The 16277-nt window shown below is 38.7% G+C and overlaps 4 protein-coding genes across 7 annotated transcripts in view; 3 read left to right on the top strand and 1 right to left on the bottom strand.

Annotated features, from left to right (window-relative positions):
- On the top strand, nt 1-2280 carry LOC148329436 (C-C chemokine receptor type 5-like). Its single transcript, XM_088306991.1, has 3 exons — nt 1-183; nt 691-852; nt 927-2280. The coding sequence occupies exons 1-3, from the start codon at nt 177-179 to the stop codon at nt 1823-1825; spliced, it is 1068 nt and encodes a 355-aa protein (XP_088163117.1). The 5' UTR covers nt 1-176; the 3' UTR covers nt 1826-2280.
- Nucleotides 2281-3759: 1479 nt separating this feature from the next.
- On the top strand, nt 3760-8133 carry LOC148329435 (CX3C chemokine receptor 1). The gene is made up of 4 exons (XM_088307120.1): nt 3760-3875; nt 4886-5049; nt 5140-5312; nt 6224-8133. The coding sequence occupies exons 2-4, from the start codon at nt 4890-4892 to the stop codon at nt 6935-6937; spliced, it is 1047 nt and encodes a 348-aa protein (XP_088163246.1). The 5' UTR covers nt 3760-3875; nt 4886-4889; the 3' UTR covers nt 6938-8133.
- Nucleotides 8134-8567: 434 nt separating this feature from the next.
- ccr8.2 (chemokine (C-C motif) receptor 8.2) lies at nt 8568-12825 on the top strand. The gene is made up of 3 exons (XM_088307052.1): nt 8568-8776; nt 9132-9199; nt 10346-12825. The coding sequence occupies exons 1-3, from the start codon at nt 8744-8746 to the stop codon at nt 11424-11426; spliced, it is 1182 nt and encodes a 393-aa protein (XP_088163178.1). The 5' UTR covers nt 8568-8743; the 3' UTR covers nt 11427-12825.
- Nucleotides 12826-13223: 398 nt separating this feature from the next.
- Nucleotides 13224-16277, bottom strand: part of triob (trio Rho guanine nucleotide exchange factor b) — a 93283-nt gene continuing 90229 nt past the window's right edge. For all 4 annotated transcript variants that reach the window (XM_088305754.1, XM_088305751.1, XM_088305750.1 and 1 more), the window contains one exon: nt 13224-15554. In XM_088305754.1, the coding sequence (XP_088161880.1) occupies nt 15139-15554 (416 nt within the window). In that variant the 3' untranslated portion in view covers nt 13224-15138. The remainder of the gene's footprint in view (nt 15555-16277) is intronic.

Here is a 16277-nt window from a genome sequence, read left to right as displayed (position 1 = left end):
AACACTTGATAAGGATCAAAGTCATGCAGGAAACAACAGCCACATTTATGTTCCTTCTCACTACAGTGAAGACACAAGGACACTTGTTTACTTTATCAATTGAAACTTTTCCTCTGTAAAGAGCTTGACAAAGACCAAAAAGGTGCTTGATTCCTGACAGCAAGACAGCAGTCATCATGTCAGGTGAATATACTTTTCAAAGTTTTGCAATCATATTTGAGGCAATCATTTAATAATTACATTTTATCAGTATACTGAATTAATATTTCTGCTTGAGAATGTGTTCTTGGGTAGTTGTTATAGTGGAGCTTTGTTTAATTAAAATGGGCTATGAGTGGATTTGACAGACTTGAAGTGTTGCTTTGTCACAATATTGGTTTAGAAAATAAATAAATAAATAAATAAATAAAAAACACTTTAAAACACATTGCATTACAATTTATTGGGGCAAACAAACTCCTCAACTCCATTATGCCGATGGCTCAAGAAGGAACAGGGTGAAATAAAATAAAAGCTAACAAAAAGAACAAATGAAACAAAACTACATTTTGTCGCTGTCCTATGAAAATCTCTTATGCCCAAATGTTTTCAGATTTTGTATTTTTACGTGATTGGGGTTTCTGTGTTTCAATATTTAGCCCAGACATCAATAAAGCAGTATATCATATATCTCAAACCTTGTGTCTGCAGAAGCAACTGTCACTGTGACGATGGTGACTACAGATAATTATTCCGAGTTCTATGATTATGAAATGGACGATTTTGCTCCCTGCTCCAATGGTAACATTATGGACTTCAGCAGAGCGTTCATCATTATTCTCTACTCGTTGGTTATCATCCTAGGCTTTATTGGTAAGTGTCAAATATACTGTTTAACTCATGATCTGAGAATGTTCACCTGTTCACGTTTCTCCACATTTTTCCAGGTAATGTCCTGGTGGTGTGTGTCCTGGTGAAGCATCGTAACCAGACAACCATAACAGACGTCTGTCTATTCAACTTAGCTTTGGCTGATTTACTCTACGTCATCACGCTTCCACTCCACACACACTACACTATGGTCAAACAATGGACCCATGGTGACTTTTTGTGCCATTTCATTGGTGGTTCGCAAACCACTGGCTTCTTTTGCAGCATATTCTTCATGGTTGTCATGACATTGGACCGCTACGTGGTCATCATGCACAATGCCCAGGTGGGCAAATACCGCACTGTGAGAACAGGGCTCACTCTCACTGTAGTTTTGTGGTTGCTGAGCTTTTGCATCGCCCTTCCTTCTTTCATCTTCACTTCAGAGACAGAACAGCCTCTCGGGCTGGGTTGCACTTATGAACCAAACAATGATGCCTGGCAGGTGTACACTATCGCAACAAATAATATTTTGGGACTGGTGCTTCCTCTGCTGATTATGGTGCTGTGCTATTCCAGGATCATACCTGTCCTGATGCGGATAAGGGGAGCCAAAAAGCACCGTGTCGTCAAGCTGATAATTTCAATCGTGGTTATCTTCTTCCTCCTATGGACGCCAAATAACATTTCACAGTTTCTTACATTTTTGCATTTTGAGTGGGATTTCCTAAATGACTGTGCCTCTCTTGAAAATTTGAAACTGGCATTAACAGTCACTGAAACAATTGCAAACATTCACTGCTGCATAAATCCTATCATCTATGCTTTTGTTGGACAGAAGTTTATGAGGCGTGTCTTGCTGCTGATCAAATGTGGTCGTGTGATTTCTATGTCCCGCCGGCATTCATCAGAATACTCTTTCCGGAAAAGTTCGGTCATGACCAGGTCCTCTGAGGGCGCGTCTGCCATAGCTTGAATCATATCTATCGGTCAGTCTGTCCGTACTTCTAATGTATCCAGTTAGCTAGCTCAGTGTTAGAAAGCTTGGTCACAGTCATAGGTCAATGACTATGACCCAAAAAAATTCTGCCATAAACAACAAGACAGACTATTCTGTGAAAGTATAGATAAGCACCCTTCGAAACTGAGACAGGAGTGGACCAAACTGCATAATTGCCAGGTACAGAACTCAAATTGTATTGAGAGTGGTAGATATTGTTTGATTGTAGGGATTGCTTCAGAAGGTTATGGCAAAAAAGGGGTGATTATATTTTCTGTACATTTTTGTTGCAATTGTCTGTTAATTCTGTGACCATTTCAGATGTTTTTCTCTTTTATAGAAACTTGAACATTAATTCAATCACTTTCTATATCTATACATTATTTCTTTATATACATTATTCCATATAGTGAATTATTTTTTTCTTTATGTTGCAATACTGTAAATTTCCAAAGATGTGTGTGAATAGTAAAAGTTTTTCCTCCACTCATTAAGGCTCAATGAAATTCTGTCGACATAGTTGACGTTCATGTAGCCCGGGTAAAATGGGGCGTGGGAGGATGGGGGTGGCGGTGGGAGGGTGGTTGGTTGGTTGTAGGGGGGTCCCTTGCAGTGTACTTGTATAAATGCACTTTATGCATGCCAATCTCATGCAAGGACCTCAGCAAGTCCATTTTTGTCAAACAATGTGCACATCAACCAGCCGTATTTTAAAGAGAATGAGTTGCAAAAATTCTGGAAAAAAAACAAAACAACTGAAATTCTGTATTCTTAAATGTTAACGGCTAAATTGCAACATTAGAAAAAAAACAACAACACAAAATAAGTAAAATTTTCATTGCACAACACTTCAGTAGATAAAACAACCCAACATTTTTTTAGTGTGTAGAGGAGCTCCCGAACTGAATTCAAACTGAATGCCACAAAGTTAGGATTAACACTTAAATTCATTTTTTCAGTGTTTTTTTTTAACCAGTGGTAAGCGTACTCCCTCGAGTGGAACATGAAATAATCGCTGTTTTAAATTTTCAAACGGTGCATAATGTTACTTTTGTAATCCAGTACATTGCACGTCTTTAGTACAACTCAGTTGCATTTAACCTTCAAGTACAAAACATTTGTATTTATTCTTTTAGAACTGTTTGCTTCCAAACATTTATTTGGGTACAGTTCTGTTTGCATGTCCTCCCCGTGCCTGCGTGGGTTTCCCCGGGGTACTCCGGTTACCTTCCACATTCCAAAAACATGCTTGGCAGGTTAATTGGATATTCTAAATTAACCTTATATGTGGATGTGAGCGTGAATGTTTGCTGTTCCATGTACATGTGTCCTGCGATTGGTGACCAGCTCAGGGTGTACTCCACCTCTCACCCAGAGCCAGCACGGAAAAGCTCCAGCAAGGATAACTGGTCCAGATAATTGGAGGAATGGATGTTATGTAATGTTGTTATAGCAATATTAAATTACATCTGCCTGTTTTTTGATGAACACATGCCACACAATACTATGCTATTGTTTTGTGGTCATGATGGTGGGACTAGAAGATAAACGTATTCTTGGAGGCAATGTGTGGCAACAGTTAGAACCGCAGGGATTTACATTACTTACCAAAGTTACAAGGAAATGATTGACAATGATTCCCCCAAATATAACAAGAAAAAAAGAACTTACAGCATAAAATCAAAACAGTGCATTTGGCAATACAGAGCGACTACTAACCATGTGTGTGGCTGTTTCCTATTTCTAAGAGAAATGGGTAAATTTAAAATATTGACAATAGGCTTTAGACTTCTCATTACTTACTTACTTCAGACAAACATAGAATCGTTTCTTAGAAAACCACATGTTCCCTTGGTGCAGTGTGTCGGAAATTGTCAGAAACAACACCTTCACTTGGCTTTTACCAGAAAACAGCTTTGCCACAGGATTTGCCTCTAAAAAGTGAGCGAGGCCCCATAACAGGACATACAAATTTGACACGGCACATAAGAGACGACAAGGAGCAACAATTCTATCAGAGAAAGGGGTAATTTACTTTTTACTTTGATAAAACGTGATTAGCTTTGACTTTTGATACAACCTAATTGACTTGTGACAGGTCTCCCCCAATTTTTACAGAAATGTTGGACATACGCATGTGTGTGTGCACGCATGTGTATGCGTTTAACAATGTCTGCTACAGGATGTGGGGGGGTCGCATGGGTTTTGTGTTGCGGCTCAGTGACATATAAATGTGAAGCCTATAAATTACAAAAACGATCACATGAGTGCAGTCAGAGTTTTGCAAACAAACAAGTGGTTCCTGTTCAACTTAACATTCAGACATCAGTCATGTATGTCAAATCAAGCCAAAATAAATTCATTAGAAGATAATCTCCAGTCAATGGAAACAAAGATATTTCAAGTTTTACAGTCTCTGCTTTGCTACAGAAGTCTTTCAGTAATGACTCACAATGATAATCATGAAAGTTCATTGTAAAGAGCAGGAAAGTACGATTGTTGCTGTGGATTTATTTGGAATAAACATACATTACATACAAGTAGATTTAAGGCAGGAAAGATTCATACGTACTCTGGCAAAAGACAATTCAACAAATACTGTACAAATGATGACCGTTATAAAAATGCAGCCACTGGCTTTTCAACATTTCGTATCACTCAGGTTGTTTCCCGTTTCTTATTCTTCATCTGAATTCACATTGTCAAAAAAAAAAAAATCATGTATATAAAGACTTTATCAACATGCACGAGGGATAAATGTTATTTAAAAAAAAGGTGTAATGACAAGAAGCCGTTCAGTTGAGAGATTGCATTAATAGAAGTATCTCTGCCCGATGGAATAAGTTGCTTAACAATAAATAACACAAAGAGCACAGCAGTTAATTTATGTGATTGCATTTTTGTTGTTGATTGGTTTCATTTTTGATCATTTGAGTGTATTTTAAGTTAACTCACACTTTTTTCTTTAATCTTCAGATATAGAGATTATTTTTCTGTGCTCAAATGAAGTTTCTTGCTTTGTATCTGCTTACACAGAATTATGGATGCAAAGAACGAGACGTTTATTTACTTGGACATGTATGATTATGAATATGATGATCCAAATTCCACCTATTATGAGGATGAAAGTCCACTGATATCCAAAGGATTCATGGCCAAGCGGATTGCCCTTTTCATCCTGTTTTTTCTTGGTTTGATTGGTATGTTCACAAACTGTAACATTAGCTGCGATTGATTCAATACTCCGTAAAAACAAATTCAAAAACATTGACAATTATGTTGTTTCACAGGCAACACCACTGTCCTTTGGATTCTCCACCGCTGCATTAAGATGAAGACATTGACTGACATATGTCTCCTCAACTTGGCTCTCTCGGACCTTACTCTGGCTCTGTCTCTCTTCCTGTGGGCCTACAATTCTCAGAACCTCGCAGTATGCAAAGTCACTACGGGAGTCTATCAGGTGGGGACCTTATTCCGGTGCATAGATAAATAAATAGAAGTGTTTAATTATTTAGTTTGTATTTAATTAATTATTTTGATATTTACTTAATTATTTATGTATTTAATTAATCATTTCATGGTCCAGAGTTGCAGTGTTTCATGAATTTATTTTATCTGTCAAACTGGCCAATCAAAGTTAGTGGGCGGGGCTAAATGCTGATGAACTAAAATCTTGTCTAAGCCGTTGCTTCGGCCTGAAGTGGTTGCAAACAAGGCGGCTACGATGATTTAGGACTTTCATGAGCCACCTTGATTGAGTGCTCGAGGCTTGTATTTATTTGCTTTGCTAGAGTATGCAAACCAATGTAGAGGTAAATAGCATCACTCAGTGATCGGAGTATTTTCATGAGACACGCAGTTGGCATCAATCCATTATTTTGGAATTGATTTGCCTTAACTTGATGAGCAGCCCAACCAATCAGGTGTTAGGACCTGCCCAACAAATCTTGACGTGTTAGTTTGACAGATAAAATTAATTCATGAAACACTGCAACGCGGGACCATAAAATAATTGAATACAGAAATAATTAATAAAAAAATGAACAAAAAACTGCAAGTTATGGCTGTGGCTTGCATGGCTTAGCCTGGATAAGGTAATTAATCTTGAACCTGATGACAGCTGCAAAGTTAACAGACTTTAACATAAAAAAATATGTGAATAAAAAAAAAATACAAAATACAAAAAAAAAAAAACATGATGCACCAAGATAATGAACCCAGAACAAAGTGCTAAAAGGACAACAGAATTGTGTGAAATACATATAATATAATATATTGTTTTGATTGGTCGCTTAATGACACATGTTGCTGAATCATGGGGCCACCGAGACTTCATATGAATTCCATGTCAACCTCTGCTCCCCTGAACAGTTGGGATTTTACAGTGGAACTTTGTTTGTGACCTTGATGAGTGTGGACCGCTACCTGGCCATCGTCCACGCCGTGGCAACCATGCAAGCCAGGACACGTGGCTATGGACTCTCTGCCAGCATCGCTATCTGGGTTGTGTCATTCGTCATGGCAACCCCACAGGTGATATTTGCCACTGTTGAAATGAGTCACAACAACTCTTTGAGTTGCCAGCCGGTTTATCCGGAAGAAAGTCAGCAGTTTTGGAAAATGCTCCGAAACTTCAGTGAGAACACAGTGAGTCTTCTCCTGTGTCTACCCATCCAGATCTTTTGTTATCTGAAAATCCTGCTTGTGCTGTCAAAGACGAAGAACTCCAAGAAGGGTCGAGCTGTGAAATTGATATTCGCCATCGTATGTGTGTTTGTAGTGTGCTGGGTCCCCTACAATGTTGTCGTTTTCCTTCAGACACTGCAACTGTTTGAAATATTCAACACCTACAAGGCATCAACGACAATCAGATTGGCTATGAGGTGGTCGGAAATCATTGCACTGTCACACTGCTGTGTAAATCCAGTCATTTATGCACTGGTTGGGGAGAAATTTCGGAAGCCTTTGGAGAATTTGTTCTCCGGATACTGTTACAAGAGGAGAAGCACTGCCAGCCAGAGAGACAACTCAGAGAAAGAAACTTCCAACACACCTCTAAGATCCCATTACGATACTAGAAACTAGGAAAAGGTATAGTATGGATTAATGGATTGAATAAATAATTGTTATATATATAAAATAATTGATACCGTAAAGATGTGTGGAATTGATAGTTGATTCAATTCAAAATTCAGCAGTGGCTGGGGATGAGGTTGACTCAAAATGACGGGAAAAAAAAGTCCTTTTGTATAGTTATCTTAAATTGAATGATTAATTTTTTAAAAGGTAAAGCAATGTTGAATTAGAAGAAGAAATATGAGAGGTAAATATACTGGGTTCGAATTCGTTGTAAGGTGCACGTTTGTTCGGTGTAAAAACTGGGGAATCTTTATTTTCATAACGGGGCAAATGTAATTTACCATATTTGGGAATTTCTTAGAAGACTGCACTGCACCTTGCATGAACTTTATTATATCGTTAAACTCAACCACACACAGATGACCACAAACGATTAGGGTGGAAGGAGGTTTTCAAGTACCTACTTTGCAGTGATCTGTGATCATTCCTCCTGGGAGATCTGCTTCCTTTCCTATTTAATGTAGCTTTGTGCTTTGATTTTCTGCAATTTCTGCTTCTGCAATATCAAAAACTGTGCGTGCCTCAACTGCGCTGAATTTACAGGAAATGAGCAGAGCCGCTTCCATTGGCTTGGAAATTAGCCAGCTGTGTTCACTCCCACAACGGCATAAACGCCCCGTTCTCACTGCACATAGTTATGATAATACCAAAAAAAAAAAAAACCCAACAAACTTAGACACGGTGAGACATCACTTGACTTTGCTTGAAAAGGTGTCACTGTCTTGAAATGAAGTATCGACTGTACAGCACTTTGTTTTTGAGTGATTAACCTCAACATGGTATACTAATTAGTAAGTTGCCAGAGTTATGCAGTATTTCTGTACCTGGGCTCATGGAGTTAAACCTATTGAGTCAAGTGAATGTCTGAATTGTATCTATTCCCCCTTTTGATTGCTTCACAGTGCGTACATCTAGTTTTGTGATTTTCCTTCTTTTAGACATGAATTGAAAAAAATCCTGTTCCTTTGTGACAAGTTTATACAGCACATTTTTGCTTTGCTGTTCACTGTGTTATTTGCACATAATTATTACAATTAATACTGACTGCTTATTTGCATCTGTTAATCAATGTTTCACTGTTATGACAATAAAGGTGATTTATTATGGCATTGAAACATTAGATCAGAGCATTATTTATGAGTTGAAACAATACTTAAAAATTCACAATGACTTAATTTACTAAATCAATCAAACTAATTATCTTCTGAGCTTCAAAACCAAACACACAGCTCTCCAAATGTAGCAACTTTCACTTGAAAGACTGATTTAAAGAGTTGTTTGTTGTTGTTGTTGTTATTGTTTGTTTAGCTTTTTAAAAATGACTCTAGGAACAGATGTGGTGCCCCGAGAGACGCTGGTGGTTTATGTGGGTATTAAACTTGAGTCACCATTAATTAATTATAAAAATAATTGAGCCATTGTCTCTACAACCCCTTTCAAGTGAAGCGAGTGAAGGGCAACACTTCAGCCAATACCAAAAGCATTTGACTTTAAGCCACAGCTCAAATGTGACATTTAACAACAAGTGCAGCAAGCGCCACCGCAGCTTATGAAAGTGTCACAAAGCATCATGCGACACAGCGCAAAACTCGAGCAGTGTGCACTTGCTGCAAGACCTCGCAACCAGACTTGTGGTTCTATATAAATATAAAAGCATCTTCAGGAAGTATCGCCATAAAAAACATAAGGCCTCCCCATTTCTCAACAACAATATATTCTGCTTGGGGGTGACAATGTAATCAAGTTAGGATTATGACCAACATCACATCTTCACATCACTGGAAGGTAAAGTTCCATTTATTTATTTATTTTTTTGATAAAAGATGAATTATCAGCAGGTTAACATAGCAAATACCACTGTTAGGTTGGTACTGTACAGATGGCACAAACAATAACGTGAAAAAAGTGAATCGGTTTTAACAAATATTTAATCTATTTGCTTCCCTATTTTCTAAACTGAATGCTATTTAAAAATGAATGAATTAGTTATCTGAAAGACTTATATTATCATAATTTCAAGTATCTCAAAATGTAATATTTTTCATTAAAACACAGTTTTTCATTGAAAATTAAAAATTTAATGAGGAATATATATACTGTGAATAGAGAATGCAGGTTCTGCTTACTTTATATTTTACAGGCAACCATGGCCAAAAGTCTTTCCGTGTTTGGTGGCTCAAGAGAGAACCTCTTTGCAGTGGAATTAAGGTAAGAACAGCGTAGAAATACAAAAATGTTGCTCTGATAACTCCGATAACACAAGTCTGTGAAACAACACTTAGTTGTTGGCCCCAAATGTTATCCTTCAGCTCACGACGACAGCTTTAAACATGTCAGTTAGTAGAGATGTGTGCATTTGGGGAACTTTTAACAAACACATTCCATGTTTTTCCCATCCATTATCTGATCCGCTTCTCCTCACAAGGGTTGCGGGGGGCGGAGGAGTCGATCCCAGTTGTCTTCGGGCAGTAGGCGGCGTACACCCTGAACTGGTTGCCAGCTAATCGCAGAGCACACATAGAAGAGCAACCATCCGCAGTCACACTCATACCTATGGCCAATTTAGTGTTCAATCAACCTACCATTCATGATTTTGGAATGTGGGAGAAAACAGGAGTACCTGAAGGTGCGGTTATACTAATTCAAAATACAAAACGACCACTCTTTATTTAGACTTTGGGGTTTGTACGGAGAAATAAGGAGGGCCAACATTAAGGAGGAAAAAAAAAGTCAACATTTAGGAATAACCCTACCCCTCTCCGATAAAGGTTACAAAAATCCCCAAAACTCATGAAAAGTTCCAAACAACCAGCCATACTAAACACCCTATGGCATGGTGATATGGCAACTGACAAGAGCAAACACTGAACTGTCAATTCAAATCCGTGAATAGCGCAAAACTGCGTATAATTTGACGCCAAATGAAATGTACTAGATTTATGAGACCCTAAAAAATTATTAAAAAAAGAAAATTACTGATAAACATACCGTAAATATTTTTCATGGAAAATGAGATTTTGTGCCCTGCGCCTAAAAAACAAAAACTCAACAAAAACACACCAGAGAAATCCTGAAAAAAAAACTGAGAATAAGTGAATCTGTGGGTGCCGCGAGTATGCTGGCGTCCACGCTAGGAGAGGAAACATGTCTCTAGTACACTGTCAAAAAATAAATAAATAAATAAATACAATTTTTATTTATTTATTTTTTTTAATTTGAAAATTAATCAAGGCACCACTCAGTTTGGGCCACCTGTCGCCTATCCGTAAGGGAATCTCTACATTAGCATGTCCAGTAAAAAGGGAAATATTTCGAGGAATTCTGAGTAACAATTCATCATTTTGCTTCCTTTAGGCCTACTTCAACAAATGCTGGTGAAACTACAACATGGGATTACATGGACTACAGCCTTTCGCCTGATGTCGATTTTGGGAGGTGTGTTTACAACAGACATGGAGCTTCTTTCCTTCCAGCTATCTACTGTATATTTTTCCTCCTGGGCCTTTTGGGGAACTCTCTGGTTGTCTGGGTTTTTGTCTGTGGGGTACGACTTTGCAACATGACGGACGTGTGCCTCCTGAACTTGTCCCTCGCTGACCTCCTGTTGGTCAGCTCTTTTCCATTTCTGGCCTACCAAGTTTGGGACCAGTGGATTTTTGGGGACGCTTTGTGCAAAGTTGTCCTGGGTATTTACCACATTGTTTTTTATTGTAGCATTTTTTTCATCATGGTAATGAGCATCGACAGGTATTTAGCAATTGTGCATGCGGTTTACGCCATGAGGGCACGGACACGCTCCTCCGGTATTATTGCAGCTGGTGTCACATGGGTAGCTGGATTTTTAGCCTCTTTTCCTGAACTCATCTACCTAAAACAGATGCCTGACCGCATGAACTCCACCTTCTGCTACCCTGTGTATCCCACACCCACTTTGGACAACTCCGAAGTTCACTTCTGGCGGGTTTTTGGTCTTTTGAAAATGAACATTTTAGGTTTAATCATTCCCATGGTCATCATGGGTTTTTGTTATTCGCAAATCATCAGGCGGCTGCTGGCCAGCCAGTCTTCTAAAAGACAGACCATCCGGTTGGTGGTCATTGTGGTGGCCATCTTCTTCATATGCTGGATGCCTTACAATGTAGCATCTTTGTTCAAAGCGCTGGAGCTGTTACAAGTCTACACAGAATGCAATAGCAGCAAAGTCATCAGATTGGCTTTACAAATCACGGAAGTCGTCGCCTACCTCCACAGCTGCCTCAACCCGGTGTTGTATGTGTTTGTGGGCCAGAAGTTCCAGAATAACCTGCTCAGGTTAATCCACAGGACTCCATGTGGTTTGTGCCGGGTTGTCAAGGACTTGGCACCAAGGCAACAGATCAGCAGGTTCAACACCTCTCAAACCACCTCTTTGGATGAGAGGAGCGCTACTGTGTGAAATGGGGCCATCATCCAGTTTGGCGTCAAGTGTGCAGACATTTCCCTTCTTTTAACTGAATGATTCAGTTCAACTAATATATTGTAAATTTTCAGACCCTCCTTTACCCTAACATTTGAATATATATATATATATATATATGGTTGTTCGTCTTTGTGTGCCCTGCAATTGGCTGGCAACCAGTTCAGGGTGTCCCCCGCCTACTGCCCGAAGATATCTGGGATAGGCTCCAGCACCCCCTGCGACCCTCGTGAGGAGAAGCGGTTCAGATAATGGATGGATGGATATATATGAAAATAAGTACTTGGGATTTAACTGGACTCCTAAAAGACAAAAAAAATGTATTTGGGATTGAGTGAGTTTTAACCAGATTATACCAGCCATTGTGGCTCCTTGCACGATATAATGAGACCTAATACAAGGACCACATTTGAATTATTGTAAAAGAAAAGAAAACATATGGTTTTGAGATGCCATTCTACTTCCTTACTATATTCTGTCACTCATGGAGCAAAATAAATTGAGCAGGCACATTAATACATTCTGACACAACTGAGCATCATTTGATTTTTTTTTTATTTTTTCTCTCATCATGTACTGTCGCTCTTGCATTGGAATTACTTGATGCTAGTGTTGTGATATGACTGTATCTTTCAAAAGGCAACATTGTAATGTAATAGTTTTAAAAGCATTGCTTTGTGAAGTTGAATATCTCACAAGGCTTTGTGCAATTCTCGGCCATTACAGGAAATTGTTGTGGTGAAACATTCACACATACAAGTGCAAGTCATGCTAAACCTCACCACTGCAGCCAGCTGCATGCGTTGTGCGACAAGATGTGTCATCACGCCTTGACTTCATTTACACAAAGAAAACTGCAGCATACAAAAGAAAAAAAAGGAATGTTAGTGCATGCATTCATTTTTTTGTATCATTTACTGCATTTTGCTTTTGAATTATGAGGAAAAATGCGCAACGCTCACTTACCTGCAAAATAGAAGACGTCATAACATTACAAAATAAATCAGTTAGACGTCGATATATACAGACTGAGCCACAAATCAACTCATCCATCTTCAAGTGCTTGATCTCATTATGGTTGCGGGTGAACTGGAGCTTATTCCAGTTGACAGATTGAGAGGTGGGGTCCACACTGGACCGTGTTATTACAATTAAAAACAACCGCAGTACCTAAACCTAAAATAAAACCAAACATTTGGTTGACAAAATAACACAACTTGGATTTTTCAACATGTCACAAAAACCTGTTGGAAACAAATATGGCATTGATTGTGTATTATTGTGTTAGAGTTCTATACAATATTTACAATTTACCCTGACAATTTATAATGATAATTATTAGTGTACATGAAGAGTGTGTATATATTTATATCTATATATATCCATATCTCTCTCTCTCTCTAGATATATATATATATATATACATATATTTCTATAGCACTATATTGCAAAAGTTAAGGCAAAGGTAGGAGTAAATAAATTGGACTTTTTTTTGTATTTTGTTAGTTTAATGTCTCGTGTTTATGTTTTGTTATTTTTGCTCATGTTCACATTTACAGTATTCCATCCTCATTAAAATCTTGTTTTCGTAAAAAAAAAAAAAATGAATAAAATAATCAATTGTGAAAGGATTTCTCTTTTTTTTTTGCATGAATTATGTGTTTTTGTTTGAAATCCTACACATTTCCGGTTTGTGTAGGCTTTATTTTCTTGTGTGTGTGTGTGTGTGTGTAGGCTCTATGCACTAGGGGATTTATCAAAGGAGACCAACCACCATTGCTCTTCGACCGTTTAATGGCAAAATAACACCACAAACTAAAATATTTACACTTACATGTAACATGTAAACACAGTCTTCTGTACAGAGGAATATACATGCAAAAGTAAAAATGAAGTCATCATACAACATTCAAAATGACATTGCCGCAGTCAGTGTTGTTGGTGTATTTCAAATATGAAACAGTCACTCTTTGAGGTTTACATCCTGGCTGGAGGCAAAATGCCCTCTGCCCCTCTCTGTACATCTTTACATCGCAAGCAAGAGGGGGTTGAGGAGTTCACAAAGGCATTTAATTACTTACAACATATTTTGCTGAATAGAGGCTTTTACATAATTAGATTAACATTTTTTTAGGACACCCAGACACACACAGACAAATAAAAATGACACCAAAACATCACAGAACCCAACATGATCCTTTAGATTAGTTGACATAACTCTTCCAATGTGATTAGAAAGCGTTTACGTTTGATCCGCAAGATTTTATCAACCACTCCCGACTGCTCACAAAACAAAAGGATGTGACACGAAAGGAAATGTCTCCTCACTGGATTAGGCACCCCATGCTAAACTCATGCGATATTGCTAAAGGATATGAACATAAAGCAAGCAAAGTGAAGCCCAGCCTTAACGCAGCAATGAAATCACCAAACATTCTCAAGAAATAATAAATAAAATGTAACTAATGTAAACTCTTAAATATCTGGGTTCGCTGTGCTCTCTATAAGTTAACACGAAAAATTAAAAAAAAATAGGAAAAGAAAATACAAAACTTTGGTATTATCATGGAAACAAACAATGGCAAAAGAAAAGCATAAGTGCCTGGTTTTCTTTTTTATCGATACAAGTTTTACATTGTTGCCAAAGCTCTCATTCAGCTGGGGTTTTGCTGATATTAGTACTGAACTGAATACAAAGAGTTAACACAATACAGACGTCTATTGCAGTACCAGTTACGTACATGCCTTTATTTCCTTGAAAGACTACAGCTACAAAACAAATCTTCATAAATAGTTGCTTATAAATGTTCAAGCTGCAACATTGCACGTGGAAACCAACATAAAATGAGTGCATTTCTAAATTAGTGCATCACCTCTGCATCACTTATATGCTGTCAATGAAATAAGACTTTGATCAAGTGGCAAAACATTGCTTAAAAAAAATGACAAATGAAAGAGCGAGAATACTTTATTTACAAGTAAGGCGGAGATCTAAGAAGCTTTGCCTTGAATCTTTTATCCATTTAGCTTGTGCGGAAACGACTTAAGCTTTGATGCAGAAGGCAACCAAGAGGACAGCACGCGCTATTGCACTCAAAGTAACCACAATGGAAAATTTGGTCTGGTCGTCACGTTGCTGTGACAACAAGCGGACCTCACTGATGGACGCCACGTGGCTTGCACATTTTTCAGTTTTTTCTGTCAGCTTACCATAGAACTACTTTTGTTTATCCTCAAAAGTTACTAGCACGTCTGTTTCCTAACTGTACACAGTTTTGCTTACAAAAAGTAATCTCTTTTAACAAAGAAAAAGGCTTCTCCTGTGGTCAACTAAAATCAGCCTGACACACGTTGTCTATACAGTATTCTATTTCCTCTTTGTAACAATATATGACTCGCAAGAAACAAAAAAACTTGCTTTTGTGTCCGCCAAGTCGGCGTTGGAAGTCTCGCACGGATTCCAACAGTTTGTTGTGCAGGCATAAACACGGTATGCCAAGGTTAGGAGGGAAGGGGCGGAGTCAAAGGATTTATCAGCAGGTGTCATTCAGTCAGTCAGCAGCAGCAGGACATTCGTGGATCAGTGAGGGAACATAGCATCAGTGAGGAAGTGATGATCTTGAAAGAGCACAAGTCTGCAAGAACAGCAACCCAGACGGCAGGGAGAAACTCTCGGCCTTGGTATGTCCTGTTACACGTTGTTAAGCAAGCGGCTGTGAAGAAACGCCTTCAATGCCCCGATGGGCCGGACATCATTCTGGTGTTTCCGTCTGTCAATGAACGAAATGAGCCGAGACGTGTCCAGATGTGAGGCCGGATTCGGACACGGCGGAAGCTGCATGCGATTTGAGGTGGCGTATCCGGCGTCCCTGTCAGCTATGCCTGGAAGGCGGAGCCAAGGCTCTCGCAGGCAGGCGCCCGCCGAGGGCCGCTGCTCGGGCTCCCCCTGCAACAGCAGGCAAACAAAGTCGCGGGCGGCTGCGCTCACGCCTTCAAAGTAGTCGTCAGGGAAGCTGAAATCCAGGCGGCAGATGTTCAGACATGTCTCCTCCAGACTCTCATCCAGGAAAGGCGACGCGCCGCTGAGTACGACGTAGGTCAACACACCTGCAGGACACATCATTTTTGTCAAAATATGACACAGGCCATTATATTAAGAGGCTGATATGTAACGTGTCGGTGTTGAATATTCACTAATTGTATGTGTATGTATTTACAATCTGTTTTCTAAGTAAACAGAGCTCCATGATAAGCAGGAATTGACTAATTTGAACTCTCGTTAAAGTGAAAAGAACTAAAAATGGCGGCCTCCGTGAAAGAGTAGTTGTAATGTTTTAAATACATTTTTAGTATACTTTGTTGATTTAAGCAAACAAAAGCTGATAAACATTAGAAATATAACAACGTTTTCTCACCTGAGTTTATTTCCTCTTGAAGTCAATTTCCAACTGTACCGTATTAGTATAACGTTGGATGCCCCTAAGGTCTTTTTGATTCAACTGATTTTTGGGGTAACTATATGTCGATATAGTTGTAAAAACCTTAAAGGTGAGACTTCAGTGTTATGTGCGAGCAAAGCGCAAAACTCGTGCGACACGAGACAGGTCAGGGAGCATCAGATGTGTTTTTTGGGGCCCCTATTATAAAAAGTTGTTGAGCGCCCCCCCAAAAAAAGTAAGATTTAAACATATTCAAAAAAGTCAAGTGAGGGGATTTTATTGAGGTACATCATTTAAAAATGTTAACGATGTGAGATGCATCTACGATAAGATCATCATTCGATATGAGTATTTTCTTAGTTTTATGTCTCAGTATGAACTTTTACACTTG

This window comes from Idiotropiscis lumnitzeri, chromosome 10 (genome assembly GCF_059441095.1).
Source record: "Idiotropiscis lumnitzeri isolate Australia: NSW breed Sydney's pygmy pipehorse chromosome 10, RoL_Ilum_1.0, whole genome shotgun sequence".
NCBI classification, from domain to species: Eukaryota; Metazoa; Chordata; class Actinopteri; order Syngnathiformes; family Syngnathidae; genus Idiotropiscis; species Idiotropiscis lumnitzeri.
Note: the sequence above shows the minus strand (reverse complement) of the source record. Positions and strands in the feature narration are given on the sequence as shown.

Excerpts from the sequence above, each read along its gene's own strand:
- ccr8.2 (XM_088307052.1), top strand. The coding sequence starts at position 8,744 with ATGACCAACATCACATCTTCACATCACTGGAAG. Across the intron at positions 8,777-9,131 it reads CATCTTCACATCACTGGAAG|GCAACCATGGCCAAAAGTCT; the intron begins GTAAAGTTCCAT and ends TATATTTTACAG. Across the intron at positions 9,200-10,345 it reads CTCTTTGCAGTGGAATTAAG|GCCTACTTCAACAAATGCTG; the intron begins GTAAGAACAGCG and ends TGCTTCCTTTAG.
- LOC148329435 (XM_088307120.1), top strand. The coding sequence starts at position 4,890 with ATGGATGCAAAGAACGAGACGTTTATTTACTTGGACATGTATGATTAT. Across the intron at positions 5,050-5,139 it reads GTTTTTTCTTGGTTTGATTG|GCAACACCACTGTCCTTTGG; the intron begins GTATGTTCACAA and ends GTTGTTTCACAG. Across the intron at positions 5,313-6,223 it reads TCACTACGGGAGTCTATCAG|TTGGGATTTTACAGTGGAAC; the intron begins GTGGGGACCTTA and ends TCCCCTGAACAG.
- LOC148329436 (XM_088306991.1), top strand. Across the intron at positions 853-926 it reads TATCATCCTAGGCTTTATTG|GTAATGTCCTGGTGGTGTGT; the intron begins GTAAGTGTCAAA and ends ACATTTTTCCAG.